Below are 17,257 nucleotides of genomic sequence, written 5' to 3' on the forward strand. Positions count from 1 at the left end.
AGGAAGTTTACAAATATTTGGAAATTAAACAATTTCTAAATAACCCATGGGTCAAAGGAGAATCACAAGAGAAGTTACAAAATAATTTGAACTGAGTGTAAACAAAAATACAACATATAATTTGAGACTTTTTTTTTTAATATAGGCCTTTATTGCTATAAAATTCCTTCTTTGTAGCATTTTAGGTGCATCCCACAGATTTTGATGTCTTCTCATTTTCATTCAGGTCAAAATACTTTCTTTTTTGAGTTCTTTTACCATGGGTTATTTAGAAGCCTGTTATTTGATTTTTAAATATTGGGGGGATTTTTCAGATATCTTTCTGTTACTGATTTGTTTTCATTCCATCGTGATTGGAGAATACTGTTACTTGGCATAATTCAAATCCTTTTCTATTTATTAAGACCTATTTTGTGGTCCTGAATATGGTCTATCTTGGTAAACGTCCTGTGTATACTTAAAAGGAACGTGTATCTACTGTTAGGCGAAATGTTCTGTAAATACCGATTAGGTCAAATTGTTTAGAAGCGTTGTTCAAATTTTCTCTATCTTTAATGATTTTCTGTCTTGCTGTATCAATTATTGACAGAAAGGTTTGGAAATTTCTTTTTTTTTTTTAGATTTTATTTATTTATTTGACAGAGCACGCACGCACACACAAGGAGGGGGAGCAGCAGGCAAGAGGGAGACAGGGAGGGAAAAACAGGCCCCCTGCTGAGCAAGGAGCCTGATGTGGGGCTCAGTGCCAGGACCCTGGGATCATGACCTGAGCTGAAGGCAGAACCTTAACTGACAGCCACTCAGGTGTCCCAGGGTTTGGAAATTTCTAACCGTAACTGTGGACTTGTATGTTTCTACTTGCAGTTCTGTCAGTATTTGCTTCCTGTGTTTTGAAGTTATTAGTTGCATAAATGTTTAGGATTATGTCTTAATGGTGAACTCACCTCTTTATGAAATGACCCTCAGATTCTTGTAATATTATTTACTATAAGATCTGCTTTGTGTAGTATTTATTAACGTAACCACTCCATCTGTTTGTCTTATCTTTAGTTTTCTTTTGATTAATATTAGCATGATGTGTTTTCCTGTCTTTTTACTTTTACAATATTTGTATCTATATTTAGAGTGCATTTCTTTTTTTTATTTTTTAAAGATTTTATTTATTTATTTGACAGAGACACAGTGGGAGAGGGAACACAAGCAGGGGGGGTGGGGGAGGGAGAAGCAGGCTTCCTGCCGAGCAGGGAACCTGATGCAGGGCTTCATCCCTGGACCCTGGGATCACTGCCTGAGCTGAAGGCAGAGGCTCAACGACTGAGCCACCCAGGTGCCCCTAGGTCATTTATATTTTATGTCATTATTAATGTGTTTAAGAATCTCCCATCTTAACTTTTTTATTTCTCCCTTTTGTTTATTGTTCCCCATTCCTCTTTTTTTAACCTATTTTGGATTAGTTGAGTTTTTTTTTTAATGTTTCCATTTTATATCTTTTGTTATATTGTTAGGTATACCTTATTTGTTTGCTTTAAGGTTTATCATGTGGTTTTTAAGATTTATTTATTCTAGAGAGAGAGCACGAGGGGGTTGGGCAGAGAGAGTCCCAAGCAGAGCCCCATGCAGGGCTCCATCTCATGACCCTGAGATCATGACCCACGCCAAAACCAAGAGTCGGATGGTTAACCAAGTGTGCCACCCAGGTGCCCCATCATGTGTTTTTTTTTTTAACTTATCTCAGTCTATCTTCAACTTATGTGATATGACTTCAGGTATACTATGAGAGCATTACAGTAATATATTTCTATTTCCCCTCCTCTAGCCTTATGTGATATGACTTCATGTATACTATGAGAGCTTTACAGTAATATATTTCTATGTCCCCTCCTCTAGCCTTATGTGATATGACTTCATGTATACTATGAGAGCTTTACAGTAATATATTTCTGTTTCCCCTCCTCTAGCCTTATGTGATATGACTTCATGTATACTATGAGAGCTTTACAGTAATATATTTCTGTTTCCCCTCTAGCCTTTGTGCTGTTGTCTATTTTACTTCTGTACATGTTGCCACAATACCTGATTGTTATTTTGCTTTATTTTTTTTTAAGATTTATTTATTTATTTGAGAGAGAAAGCACACACAAGCTGGGGAGGGGCAGAAAGAGAGGGAAAGAGAATCCCAAACAGACTCTGTGCTGAGTGCAGAGCCCAAGCAGGGCTGGATCCACGACCCTGCGACCACGACCTGAGCCAAAACCAAGAGTTGGATATCTAACCGACTGCTCTACCCAGGTGCCCCTATTTTTGCTTTAGTCAATTACCTTTTTAAAAAAAATTTTTTTTAAAGATTTTATTTATTTGGCACAGAGAGAGAGAAAGGGCACAAGCAGGGGGAGCCGCAGGCAGAGGGAGAGGGAGAAGCAGACTCCCCGCTGAGCAGAAAGCCTGATGCGGGGCTTGATCCCAGAACCCTGAGATCATGACCTGAGCTGAAGGCAGCCACTTTAACCAACTGAGCCACCCATGTGTCCCCCCCCATTTTTTTTTAAAGATTTTATTTATTTGAGAGAGAGCAAGAGAGCACAAGTGGGGGAGGGGCAGAGGGAGAAGCAGGTTCCCTCCTGAGCTGGGATCCCAATGTGGGGCTTGATCCTAGGACCCTGAGATCATGACCTGAGCCAAAGGCAGAAGCTTAATTGATTTGAGCCATCCAGGCATCCCAAAAGATTTAACAGATTTTTTTAAATGAAACTTGTCTTACTGTTATTGATATTATTGTTTAGACTATTCAGGATTTTTTGTTTTGTTATCATCATTTAAGATCATCACTGGGACTATCAGTGACTTTTTTGGGCCATAATAACGGCAGATATTCTGAATATGCATCAGTTTTTCCAACACCATCAGTTTTACTTCTAGCTGCTTTCAAGGTATCTGCCTCTAATACCCCAGCTTCTAATCGCTTCCTCTTTTGTGAGTTAAGAAGCAGGAGAATTGTGGTTCTGGATTGATGAATCTCTTAGTTTGAGGTCTTAAGAAGAGTTGAAAATTTAGGCCAACTGCAATTTTGTAGCTCTGAGACACATTTTTGCTTCCATGGTCACTTCTGTCTTTGCACAGAGAAGTGTGACTTCTCTGAAAATGACCTATGTGTTGAACTTCACATATCTCTTGCAAGAAAAGGAAATGGTATATTTGATAACTATAGTAGATAAATGTACAGTACATAACTTCCAGATTATGGCTGTTAAATTTGTCAGCTTTTATTTTGCTGAATTTTCTCTTGTTACTTATTACTTACAGTGTATTTTAAAATTGTCACAGAACTTGTAAGGGAGGGTTCATCTTCCTAAAACTGCAAAAATAAAATAGCACACACAAATCCCCATACCATACTTACCAAGAGCTCTGCTTTTTTTTTTTTTTTAAGATTTTATTTATTTGAGAGAGAGAGAGAGCATGAGCAGGGGGAGGAGCAGAGGCGGAGGGAGAAGCAGGCTCCCCCGTGAGCAGGGAGACTGACGTGGGGCTCGATCCCAGGACCCCAAGATCCTGACCTGAGCTGAAGGCAGACAATTAACCAACTGAGCCACCCAAGGCACTGCTTTGATTGGTTTTAATAACATTCTTTTCTAGTTTCACCTTGAGCATTGAAGAGCATATTGTTCCAGTCACTTCTTAGAAACAATAAGAGAGCTATTCACTTCTGTGGTTGTTCTTCTACATATGTCACAATGTCTTATTAATAGTTAGCATGATGTTGCCAAATGGTATGAGGTTAGGTAGCTGCCACCTTATTTCTGCTAATACCGGAAAGAGACAGCCCTTTTTGTGATCATGTATATTCATAAATATTCAGATGTAGTGGTAAAGAAAGGAGGAGCTAGGGAGGCAATGTGTTTGTCTTTGAATAAAGACTGTTGGTAGGAAAAAGGAGAAAAGAAAGGGAGAAGAATATGACATTTTTCAGACTTTTGCTCAGATAGAGTATTTGTTTCAGCAAATAATGTGCTTCTGTGTAGGTTTTGGCTCACAGACTGACTTAGCAGTATGCAAGTCGGCACATTTTAAGGAACATACCGGTTGTACATAGTGAGGGACTTTTAACCTCTTTCTCACTAATAAGAATGATGGGGGTGATTTTGGTGATTAGATAAATTTCACAACAGTGACTCTGTGGTGAAAGGTACAAGTGGGGGGAAGAGAAGGCTAATGATGGCTGGAACGGTGGCCTCCTTGCGGGGCCTGGGGAGTTGTCGTCTTTGTCATTCGTTTTTCTTTTAAAGAGTAGTTATTAGATATCCCACACCTGTTCTGACAATGCTACATCAGTACCTTTCTGAAAATGGAGAGATTTTCATCAACAAAACAGACCTGAACTGATTGACGTGTAGCTGTTTTTAGGTTTAATTATTTCAGTGTGAATTTTTACAGTTTTGCTGCAGAAATATGAACATGCTTGATTATGGGATATTGCCACAGACCGTCCTAGGGCTGTTATGTAAATAAGTGGTACTTGCAAGGGTTACCTTTTCAAAATCTGGCCAGTTTTTAATATGAAACCTATCTGACCCCAGGTAAGGAATCATGGAGCTGTATTTTATATTTGGTAGTTTATGTGGAATCTCACAGCCCTTCCCTCAGAGGTTCAGGGTTGGGGTGCAGTACTGTAGGTAACTTCTCAGGATCAAAAGCTTGGAAAGTAGCTCCTTCAGCTGAATTCCTGTCTGCTTATCCACTGGTTGACCAGAATTACTTCTTAGAAATTAGTTTTCCTACTTTTGACCTCTCCACTTCCTCAATCTGTTTTCTGAATAACAGGACCATTTTTTTTTTATTTAAAAAGCTACCATCTTGGGGCGCCTGGGTGGCCCAGTTGGTTAAGCGACTGCCTTCGGCTCAGGTCATGATCCTGGAGTCCCGGGATCGAGTCCCGCATCGGGCTCCCTGCTCAGCAGGGAGTCTGCTTCTCCCTCTGACCCTCCACCCTCTCATGCTCTCTCTCAGTCTCTCTCAAATAAATAAATAACATCTTAAAAAAAAAAAAGCTACCATCTTGAAGAGGTAGAACTTAGGAGACCTGAGTTCTAATAGTTACTGCTCTGCCTGCCAGTAGCTGTGCAGCTATGAGCATATCACTTAGTCTTTCTGTGCCTCAGTTTCCTCACCTGTAAGTGGAAGGAAATGTCCCCAGAGGAATGTCAGACTAGGTATCAGGTTATACCCGTATGCTCATATTACTCCATTACTCAAAGAATATAGGAAATATTTGTGTCTGTTAGAAAATGTTCATTATTGGGCACCTGGGTGGCTCAGTTGGTTAAGCGACTGCCTTCGGCTCAGGTCATGATCCTGGAGTCCCGGGATCGAGTCCCACATCGGGCTCCCTGCTCGGCGGGGAGTCTGCTTCTCCCTCTGACCCTCCTCCCTCTCGTGCTCTCTCTCTCTCATTCTGTCTTTCTCAAATAAATAAAAAAATCTTTAAAAAAAAAAAAGAAAATGTTCATTATTTTCGTCCTTTGAGGGCGACATTAATTATATTGATAGAGTGTGTCATACTTCATTGGAGTGCCAGAAAAATAATTTTCTGGCTGTTAACATGGACTTAAGAAAATAAACTTAAAAAAACGTGAAGCATATATACTGGAAAGTATTTTGGTTTCACCTCAACTGCTGATTCCTCTTTCAGAGACAGCAGCTGTCCCCAGTTTCTTGTGTACACTTCCAGAGCTAAAATTCTTACCATAATAGGGATGTTCCAAATTTATAAAAATAGGAGTAACAATTAGTTTTTAGAAGCATGAGAGTAAAAAGCAAAAGAAATAGCTAAAAGAGACAAAAATGATTACTGGGGTGGCCTCCCATGACCAGGATGATTGCTGGTTTTTAAATTATATTTTGATAGAAATAAAAATGATTTGTAAAAGTAGAAAATACAGATAAACAAAATGACACAAAATTGGCTAGTATTGTAGCCCCAGATGTAACCACTCACATGTTTATGTTCTTCCAGTTTTTTCTATACCTTTGTTTCAAGAAAAATTAAAAGACCCACCCCCCCGCAACCGCCAGAAGGGGCAGTTATGCAAGGTGGTGAATATGTTAATGAACTCCATGGGGGAACCCTTTCACAGGGTATACATATATCAGATCCTCATGTCATATACTTTTTTTTTTTAAAGATCCACTTATTTATTTGAGAGAGGAGAGGGGTGGGGAGGGGCAAAGGGAGAAGAAGAGAGAGAATCCCAAGCAGGCTCCACTCCCAGCATGGAGCCTGGCATGGGGCTCAATCCCAGGACCCTGAGATCGTGATCTGAGCTGAAATCAAGAGTTAGACGGTTAACCAACTGAGCCACCCAGGCACCCCCTCATGTTATCCACTTTAAATATCTTACACTTTGGGGGCACCTGACTAGCTTAGTTGGTAGAGCATGCAACTCTTGATCTCAGTGTTTTGAGTTCAATCTTACATTTGTATTTGTCAATTATATCTCAATAAAGCCGAAAAAAATTGAAGAATAGTATACAAACACCTGTGAGCTACCACATAGATTCAACAGTTGTTAACATTTTGCCATATTTGCTCTCTGTGTACTTATGTGTGCATATAATTTTTTTTCTGAATCATTTGATATGGGTTGCAGATATGACAGTTCACCCCTAGCTACTACCTACTATTGGCTAACTACTACTAGCATGCAGTATCTAACATACCATAATACTGTTATCACACCTAAGAAAATTAACATTAATTTCCTACCAACATTTCATATTTGAGTTTCCCCAACTGACCCCAAAGCATCTTCTTTTTTTTTTTTTAAGTAATTTCTCGCTCAGTGTGGGCCTCAAACTCGTGACCCCGAGATCAACATTCGCAAGCTGCTCTACTAACTAAGCCAGCCAGGCACCCCCCAAAATGTCTTTTATAGTTGGGATTTTTTTCTTATATACATTTTGTTCTTTTGAACCAAGATCAATCAAAGTTTATGCATTACATTTGGTTATGTCTCTTTAGTCCTTTTGGATCTAGAACAGTCTCCCACCTTTATTTTCATGACGTTGAATTTCTGAAGACTAGAACAGTTGTCTTGCAGAATGTCCACATGCACATTTATTTTTTAAAATAACAAAAATGAGTCAATCATCCTCTTATCCAGCCTTAGTCCAACACAGTTAGCTCACATTATTTCTCTCACTTGAAATGCCTTTCTGGTATTATATCTGCTTATTGAAGTAGAATCTTACAATTTGTCGAGGAGTGGAAATTTAGTAAGACAGAAAAGGCTGGCTTTCAAGTCCTCATTATGTGACTGACAAGCTGTATGACTTTGGCACAGTCATTTCCTCTGTCTGAGGCTAAGTTTTCTCAACTGTAAGATGAGGGAGGGGGGTTAAATTCCATTGAATAGCCCATTGTTCTCAAGGGATAAACGTAGAAAAGTTAGTCCTAGAGGAATTGAGAAGCAGTATTGTGTATCACGGGTGTGATTGAACTTAAGGTGAATTGTGGTGAGGCTTCTAAATGAAATAACATCTGTGAAAAGTTTTGAACATAAGTTATTATGTAAGGGTAGTACGTTGAGTGACCAAACAGGAGAGAGGTTACTGGGGGATAGGAGGCTGTGCTGGGATGGTAATGGCATAATTATTACAGTATTTTAAAGAATGTCTCAGAACTTCACCTGTCCTAATAGTACTACCTGAAATGGTTGTGTTGTTTGTTTGGTGGTTGTTTTTTTTTTTTTGAAACTTTTAAATTGATACTACTCTCAGTTGCTTTCTTGAGTGGGGGATAATTATGGATCTCATTTCTTCTCTTTTGTTCTTACAGCTGTATTATCAAGTCCTAAATTTTGGAATGATTGTCTCCTCGGCACTAATGATCTGGAAGGGGCTAATGGTCATAACTGGAAGCGAAAGTCCAATTGTAGTGGTGCTCAGGTAACAATTTTTCTTTTCCAGGCATTGAATTGCATGGCATTACTTGAGAGATAAATTGAGAAATTGAGTCACCATTGTATTATTCCTCTAGAAACTATGCTTTCCCAGAAGAGGGCCTGAAAGAAAATCAGTTACTATTTTTCAACTATGAGAAATGTGCAGCCTTGTTAGGCACTTAGAATTCAGACCCCAAAGGGCTCATGACTTTTCTACAAAACGTTTACTATGTGAGTTTTATTTTTGGCACATCTTGTAAGAAAGTGTTTCAATGTACTGTATTTTCCTGAAATAATTCTGTCTTCTTACATTCTTCATTTTGATACATCAGGGCTGCTATTTAGTTGTTAGTTTGCTAGATTAGGTATCGTCTCCATGAATTAATTAAGAGGTTTTCTGCAGCATGTTCTCAGTGTCAGTACAGAAGCATCACTAATTATTTCCATGTTTCCTGCTGACCTTTAAATATCACTTCTAAACAGACTTCAGGAATTTTGAAGATATTAATGCTGCCTCTTAAAGTGACAGTACTGAATCTTTGCCCCCCATACTTCCTTCTCTACCCTTGAACTCATACTCTAGTGATTTAAAAACCAAATTTAGTAACTAACTCCTTTTTGGAGAATTACCACTTGGTTGTTTAACTGAATCATTATAGTTCTAATTTGGGGCTTAATTTTATAAGCTATTTCAAATCTTTTCTCGAGATAACGGTGTACAAATATAAAATAAATCATTATGTAGAGTGTAGGTAATAGTACATTACTCTTAACAAGATCAGTTTGATTCCTTCATTGTCATCTTAGGATATAAGTACTTCAGCAACAAGTGGTTCCAGCAGCAAGGCACTGGGTCTTCAGTGTCTTACTCTTACCTTACTCCTACTCTTACTCATACCTTTGTTCTATGTTTATTGATGAACACATCCAACTGTAATTTTAGAGATCCGAAGGCATGTATGTATTTTATTAGCTGGGAAAGCATTTAATGTACTACTCTGGGAGTACAGAGACATGGCCCCAAGTTCCCAGGCAGTTTTAAATTCAGTGGAGAGCTTCGGTTTCAAACACTGACAGAAAGAGAAGTCACACTAATTGGCACTGTGGGGAAAAAGGTATAGAGAGCCCAGGGAGGCTTCTTTTAGAGATTCTTCTGGGATTATTTCAGATTGAGTTCCCTTCACTGGAGATGCTTAAGGACAATCTAATGACCTGTAAACTGGGGATGTTGGAGTGAACAGGGGATTCGACTGAGGACCTGTTCAACCTTGTGGTCCTGGAAACAGTTCACTTCTGCTACGGCTGGAAAATCTAAAATATCAGTTGGGGCTTAAAGGTGGTGTTTGGACAAGTTATTTTGCAGGTAGGTTTATTTATAGACTAAGCTTTTCTGATTACTGATGTGGAATAAAGAAAGGAAATTAAAAGAGACCAGGTCCTAGTGGAAGAAAATCTGGTCAAGACTAGAAGGAGCAGTCATTAGACAAAGGTACTAGACATGATTGGGTGGCCAAGTAAAATGAGGTGGCCTGGGGTTTCATGTAACTTCGAGGAATATAATTATTATCTGGAACTAAATATGCCTCAGAGGATTCAGGTTAACTGAGAATCCACTTTTAGGACTTTTGTGAAGTCACTGGGGATAAAGACAAATAACTTTTTAAAAAATATTTTTTAAATTCCAATATTTAACACATAGTGCTATATTAGTTTCAGGTGAAGACAAATACTTTCTTATTTATTTTTTTAACTGGAGTTTCAGCGAACATTCAAAACTTATTTTCCCCTTTATAGAGCTGAAGTCAGTTTAAAAATATTTAAGTGGCTTATATATAACTTCTTACAAAATTTACAATTGATGTATTAGTTTTAAAAATTTAGTCAGGCAGTGGTAAAAAGTTTGCCAATAATTTATTTAATGTTTAAAAAGTGTCCCCCAGTGTATTTCTTTAATAGTTCTCTCACTGCCCACTGTTTTGTTTTTGTTTTTAAGATTTATTTATTTGAGAGAGAGAAAGCGTGCGCATGCTGGGTGGGGGGAGGGGCAGAAGGAGAAGGAGAGAGAGAATCCCAAGCAGAAGGCTCCTTGATGAGCACAGAGCCCAACGCAGAGCTTGATCCCACGACCCTGAGATCATGACCTGAGGCTGAATCAAGAGTCAGATGCTCAACCAGCTGAGCCACCCAGGTGCCCCACAGTATTTTTAACCCCATCTGTATCTGAATTTTTAAATCTTTTTCTTTCTCATCCAGCTTTCTTCCATGAAATCTAGACTCTTGTTTTCACCCTACACTGGACATCTCCATCTGAATATTGACTGGGCACTTGAAATTCCATGTAGTAAAAGTAAAATTCATCTCCTTTTCCCACATACCTGTTCTTCTTCCTTCTGTTTCTGTGACTATCACTGGCATCTGCTCTATTGCCATTGTTAAAAATCCAGGAGTCATCTTTGATCACCCCTTTCTGTCCTATCCGACTGGCCATCAGATTTGTCATTGTCCCTTTCTCTTTTTACTCTTTTATAGTTGTCTTCCTATTGCTATTGTTCTGTTTCAGGCCCTCCTCATTTCCTGCCTGGGCTATTGTAGTGACCTTTAAAAATATGCTTTTATAATCAGAAAAAGTTAATATATTTTCACTACATGAAATGTTGAAAACACAGAAAAAATCGAAATGAAGTCACCCATAGTTCTGGGATAGAATCACTATTAACATTTTAGTCTCTTTTTTCATGTTTCTTACGTGATTAAGTAATTCTGTATGTGCATCCTTTTCTTTATGTGTCCCCTTATGATTCCCCTGGGTCCATATTTTTAATAACACTTTTAATGATTGCCAAGAATTCAATTATAAGTAATAGCCTGGACAACTGGTCTCCCAGTCAGTCTACCTTCTGATCTTTTCTAGTTTACTCATTAATTCAATAAATATTTAAATGTCCTCTACATATTCTATACCTTCTGAAGTGATGTTTCTTAAATGTAAATGTGATTATGATACTCCCTGCTGAAAATTCTACAGTGGCTTAGAGGCAGGTTAGCACAGTGAGAGTGGATTCTGCTGGACTCCCTGCTCAAATCTCAACCTTTAACATTTTTTTGATTTATAACTTTTAAAACTTTCTAAGCCTCAATCTCCTTGTCTATAAAGTTAGGTTAATAAGAGTATCTACATCATAGAGTTATTCTGAAGATTGTTTAAAAAAAAAAACTTAGAATGGCACTTTGTACACAGTAAGTACTCAATAAAAATGAGCCATTAAACCATAGCAGCTCAGCTTTTATCTGTTTTATTGATATAATTTTCTTTTTTTTTTTTAAAGATTTTATTTATTTATTTGACAGAGAGAGACACAGCGAGAGAGGGGACACAAGCAGGGGGAGTGGTAGAGGGAGAAGCAGGCTTCCCGAGGAGCAGGGAACCCGATGTGGGGCTCGATCCCGGGACCCTGGGATCATGACCTGAGCCGAAGGCAGTCGCTTAACCAACTGAGCCACCCAGGCGCCCCCTGTTTTTCCTTCTTAATCAAAACTGTAAGGTCATCTTGGTCTCTATCTTTATAAATGGCAGAAGACGGTCCAGTTCTCATTTGAATATTTGAATGTGTTTAGCGTTTTCAGATGAGGTGAGAATAAGGGCAGTGATTATAAAGTTCATTCTTTTATATTCCATTTGTCACTTGAAATTTTACAAGGTTAAGGAATTAGTAACATTGCCCTTTTCAAGATTTAAGTTCCTTTGAATAGCAATGCTTGAAACGGATCTAGTCAGTTAAGGCTAATAACCAAAAGAAACTTTTGTATAACTCATTAGTCTGTGGAAACCATATTTTGGGAACAATACACATCAATGCTGATACATTTGTTAAAGTATTGAGTATACTCCAGAGGTGATGTTTGTGATTGTTTTGTTGAATATCTAATTTTGAAAGTAAATTTAATCTCACACTTTCTGTTTTCCTTTATATTCTTCTCTCCCTCCTAGTGGCAGCATGGAGCCAGCTTTTCATAGAGGAGATCTTCTCTTTTTAACAAATCGAGTTGAAGATCCCATCCGAGTGGGAGAAATTGTTGTTTTTAGGATAGAAGGAAGAGAGATTCCTATAGTTCACCGAGTCTTGAAGATTCATGAAAAGTATGTGCAAACTATGTCTTCCCTGTTTTAAGATCTTTTCATGTTTTAGTGTTTGCAGTGTTTAATTTTGATAACCTGAAGATTAAGAAGAGTGGGGAATGCCTAAGTCCTTCTTCCAATCCATTTTTATAAATGTCTGAAGGTTTAGTGAACATTTGGAAAGCTAAATAGTTATTTATTAATTCATTTACTTCTCTGAAGCTTTTTCTGGAAGTTTTTCTTGGTTTCCTTTTACTTCCCAACCAGATCCATAGCCCTGTGTATCACCCCCCAAAAAATGACATAAAGGTTGATCCCAAGTAGAATCTTCTAATGTAATTGATGAGGTAGCCCTCCCTCATCCTTAAAAAAAAAAAAAAAAAAAAAACTTTATGGCAATCTAACAGACATATCCAATAAGAATAAATTTATGAACTTTTTCAAATTCCAAAGAAAAATTCTTTTTCTTTTAAGATTTTTGTAATCTGTACACCCAACATGGGACTCAAACTCACAACCCCAAGATCAAGAGTTACACACTCCACTGACTGAGCCCACCAGACACCCCTAAATTCCAAAGAAAATTTCTAAAATCTAAGTTACTCTTTGGGCACCTGGGTGGCTCAGTTGGTTAAGCGACTGCCTTCAGCTCAGGTCATGATCCTGGAGTCCCGGGATCGAGTCCCACATCGGGCTCCCTGCTCAGCGGGGAGTCTGCTTCTCCCTCTGACCCTCTTCCCTCTCGTGCTCTCTATCTCTCATTCTCTCTCTCAAATAAATAAATAAAATCTTTAAAAAAAAAATCTAAGTTAGTCTTTTAAACATAGACTCTTGCATTTTAGGGTTAGAAGGGACATATGTAAAACTTGTAGAGTCACCTGGTGGTGTGGGGCATAACAATGAGCAAAAAATTTCACCTCTCTGGGTCTATCTCCTTATCTGCAATATTAAGAGGTTTTTTTTTTTTTAAAGATTTTATTTATTTATTTGAGAGAGAGAATGAGATAGAGAGAGAGCATGAGAGGGGAAAGGGTCAGAGGGAGAAGCAGACTTCCTGCTGAGCAGGGAGCCCGATGTGGGACTCGATCCCGGGACTCCAGGATCATGACCTGAGCCGAAGGCAGTCGCTTAACCAACTGAGCCACCCAGGCGCCCTGCAATATTAAGAGGTTTAGGAAGATGAATTATAAGATCTGTGAGTTCTGAGCCTATGCTTCTCTGTCCAGCTCCATATTCCTCACCCCCTTCCTTACAAATCGGTAGTAAGGAAAGGAAAACATTCTAGTTAAGTTAAGGAAAACATTCAGGAGGGAAGGAAAGGAAGAAATGAAGGAAAAGGTAGGTGTCCTAGAGGACACCTGGAGGGGAAGGAAAACAGTGAGACAGTGATTTTAGGTTCTTTAGAATGAAGGAGCCCCAAATAAATATTATCTTATTCTTACCCCACCCTCTAAAGTAATTTATTTTCTCCACTTAGAGAAGAGGGAACTTTCAACTGTTGCTTTTTTTTTTTTTTAAGATTTTATTTATTTGCATGTGTGAGAGAGAGCAGGGGGGAGGGGCAGAGGGAGAAGGAGAAGCAGTCACCCCTCTGAGCAGGGAGCCTGATGCAGGATTCGATCCCAGGACCCTGAGATCACGACCTAAGCTGAAGGCAGACACTTAACTGACTGAGCCACCCAGGCACCCTCAACTGTTGCTTTATGAAAATCCCCATAAATACTCTAGTTTAAAAGAGTTCTTTCTTCATTGGTGAAGTAAAGATGGGACTGCTTTTTTTTTTTTTTCAAACTTCAGTATATATTTTGAAAGATTACAATTTTAAAATGGCATTTTACTATTGACTAAGAAGGAACAACTTAATTTTTTTAGAAATTTAGTTTGGAATTGTGAAGGTTTATTCAGTACAGGCAGTGTTTTCCAGATTCTCAAAATGGATTTGTGGTGTTTGTTCTTAGCACTGCCTGTTGTGAGCAAAGCAGAGGCAACTTTTTCCTGATTTTATCAGAGAAAATCAAATGATACTCAGACCCTGCTTTGGGTAGAGCAAAAGGTACCAGTTTTTATATGCCATCCTTTGAAATTGAGTGAGTTTTTTATTTTAAGCAGTTGATCTTGTTTTAGGGCAGGTTCATTGACATATCAATTATAGATTCCTTAAATTTTAAAAATAATTTTAACAGAATTCTGAATGTATTAAGCTGTATGGTACTACTAATCTAGGGGTTTTGGTGATTTCATTTTAAAGATTTTTTTTTTTTTAATTTGAGAGAGAGAGAGCATGAGAGGGGGGAGGGTCAGAGGGAGAAGCAGACTCCCTGCCGAACAGGGAGTCTGATGCGGGACTCTATCCCGGGACTCCAGGATCATGACCTGAGCCGAAGGCAGTGGCTTAACCGACTGAGCCACCCAGGCGCCCTGGTGATTTCATTTTAGACTCTTGAGATGCCTTCAGCTTGAAGGCCTGTTTAGATAACAGATCCAGTTAATATTCTGAAGCTTCCAATTTCCTTTTTTCTTTTGGGAAGACTAAAATACCTGATTGTGAACATCATTTGATTTAGTAGTGTTAACAGTGTTCTTAAATATGAGACTAAATGACAACCAGAATGGATGAAGTGTTTCAGTAAATGTGCCCTGAACGTTTTCAGGCTGAATTTTGCACTGTTACTCATTTCTTTCGTCTGAACATTGTTTTAAGAAATAAAATCCTGAACTTTGAGAAGAAGAGAGGTAGGAATCATTCAGCTGACCTCCCTCTTTGGTCTCATTCCGCCTTTCCTTCTCCACCTGCTTCTTATGTACAGTGCCTTTGTAAATTTGAAAATATCATAAAAAGCTCTTTTTTTCATATATTGACTCTCCATTTTGTGAACAGTCTTATTATATAGCATATAATAAGATGCTGTATAAAATCGGTAAATATAGCAAACAAAATCACATGCAGCCTTAACACCCAGAGAGAATGTTAAATTTTGGGTAATTCTTTCTTTGTTTTATAAATATACATTTTCCCCCTGTACAACACTGGGGTCTACTCAGTACAGTTTTTGGTAACAGGCTTACTTCATGAACATATGGTAGAATATACCTGGTATTACCACATATGCAAAGAATCCCTAAACTAAAAGATCAGCTTGCCAAGTACTGCTTAATATGTTGGTAATGGGCCCATGAATTTGAATCCGTTCTTTGTGCCCAAGGTGGTCATTACCTCGTCCTATCTGTTCTCCAGAGGACACACTCTGTGCACTGAGCTGTCTGACCAGGCAGTGGGAAAGCACACTTAGCTGTAGTGCACTGCTGAGCTCAGGCAAAATATTCTTGTAAGGGACATTAAAAAACTTCTAGTATTTGTAATAGGAGGTAGTTTGGAGTAGTAAATAGTACATTGAGAAAAAGCTGTCCGTGGTGTTTTTTAAAAAGACTCAACCACCTCCTCCATTTATTGTAGTCTAGTTACTATGTTTTTAATTTAGTAAGAAAAAGGGGGAGTTATTACTCCTGGCTCCTCCAAGAGGGCTATGAGACACACCTGCAGGCAAGGTTACACATGCTCTGCAGACAGCGAAACATCAACATCGAAACATCTCTTCTTTGAGTCTTTCTCCCCCTGCCTACTCTCTTGTTTTCCATTACCTTCCAACAGAAATGAGTCAGGAAAGAGCTAGCACATAGCGAGGTCTGTGTTCTCATTTAAGAGACGACATCACTTTGAAATATTATCAGTTGACTTAATTCTCTTGAGTTGTTCCTCACATTAGCTTGCTAGTCAAGTCCCTCTTAATGTGGACACTTTTCTCACATATAAATTCGTACTTTACTTTATAGCCTCCTCTGATGCGCACTTACTAAGTTCCGTCTGTTATAAAAGGCATTATGGTTTGATGATGGTGAACACTGGTGTGTGGTCAGGTATTTGGAAGGAGAAAGTTGGCAGTGGGGATGACTTAATCCTCAGCTTTGCTCTTTCTGGGCGGAGAGAGAGATTGTTTTGCACCCATTTGGCTTTTTGGGTCTTACTTTTTCTTACCTACAAAGTGATTAGTTCTTGCCCCCTAACGTCACAGTATTCTGATGGTTGAATTACACAGCAAGCCTGTCGAGCTCCTCAGAGATAGATGATATTGAATATTTGGTCCCCGCGGCAGCCAGGGGAGAGCCCTGTGTAAGTGCGCCATCAGTCAGTGTTGGGGCCATGAGCTGTGACGTGCTGGAGTAGGTTTGACAGCGGGTCGAAGAGAAGCCGGGGCGCATAGACGGAGACCTCTGCTTTTTCACACAGCTCTAGCGGTCTCTGCCGACACCATCCCGGAGCGGGGAACTCGGGTTCGTTTGTGTGTCTTGTTGGCAAATCAAGTCTTTGAGGAGAGCCCAGGTCTCCTGTAGCATCCCTTTCCTTTCCTGGGGAGCTTCTCCACTCCCCCATTTCCCTTTCCTCAAATTTGATGTTCCTGTTCTGCCTCCATGGGCTCACTGTTGTTTTCATGGTTGAATAGACTCTTCCTTCCTGTGCTCCTGACTTTTACTCTTGCAGCCGGCCCCCTTGGCACCTGTCCTCCCTCTTTCACTCTCCAGAAGTTTTCAGACACTCTTTCCCTTGCTGAGTTGTCAGCTCAGGATTATTTTTCTCTGTATATATTTGCATTTTTTTTCTAACTAGAATCTCATTTTTAATGTGACTATTTGCACTTAACTGTTTTTGGTGTTTGCAACACATTCCAATTTAGTTTAATCTGCACATTTTGTGTCTAGTGAGCCAGTTTCTGGCTTAGAATCTAAGTGGATGTTAGTCAGTAGGAGTCTGAGGCTAATTTTCTTCTTTATATAGTACTTAACCCAAACTCACTTGAATTAGTTTTAAGATAGTCTTTATCAAACTGTAAAATGTACTCTGCTTTCAGTTAAACTTTAAAACTACTAGAAAACTCTTGTTCTTTAGAAGAATTAAACTAATAATTTCCTGATAAGTAAAATGCTTTTCCTAAAAACCCTGGCATATAAAAGCAATATATGTTTGTTGGGGAAAAAAATTAGAAGCTAAAGAAAGCCATAGATGGCCACTGTTATACCTTGGTCTATCACTTTACTTTTTTTTTACTATCTTATTTTTTATTTCATTTTATTTATTTATTTATTTTTTAAAGATTCTACTTATTTGACAGAGAGAGAGGGAACACAAGCAGGGGGAGTGGGAGAGGGA

At 38.8% G+C, this 17,257-nt stretch overlaps 1 protein-coding gene across 1 annotated transcript in view; it reads left to right on the forward strand.

Moving 5' to 3' along the window:
* Positions 1 to 17,257, forward strand: part of SEC11A (SEC11 homolog A, signal peptidase complex subunit) — a 38,734-nt gene that overhangs the window by 12,467 nt on the left and 9,010 nt on the right. Inside the window, exons 2-3 of the mRNA XM_025893141.2 lie at positions 7,832 to 7,941; positions 11,926 to 12,075. Of these exons, the coding sequence (XP_025748926.1) occupies positions 7,832 to 7,941; positions 11,926 to 12,075 (260 nt within the window). The remainder of the gene's footprint in view (positions 1 to 7,831; positions 7,942 to 11,925; positions 12,076 to 17,257) is intronic.

This window comes from Callorhinus ursinus, unplaced genomic scaffold (genome assembly GCF_003265705.2).
Source record: "Callorhinus ursinus isolate GAN/ISIS: 27379988/994484 unplaced genomic scaffold, GSC_fseal_2.0 scaffold45, whole genome shotgun sequence".
NCBI classification, from domain to species: domain Eukaryota; kingdom Metazoa; phylum Chordata; class Mammalia; order Carnivora; family Otariidae; genus Callorhinus; species Callorhinus ursinus.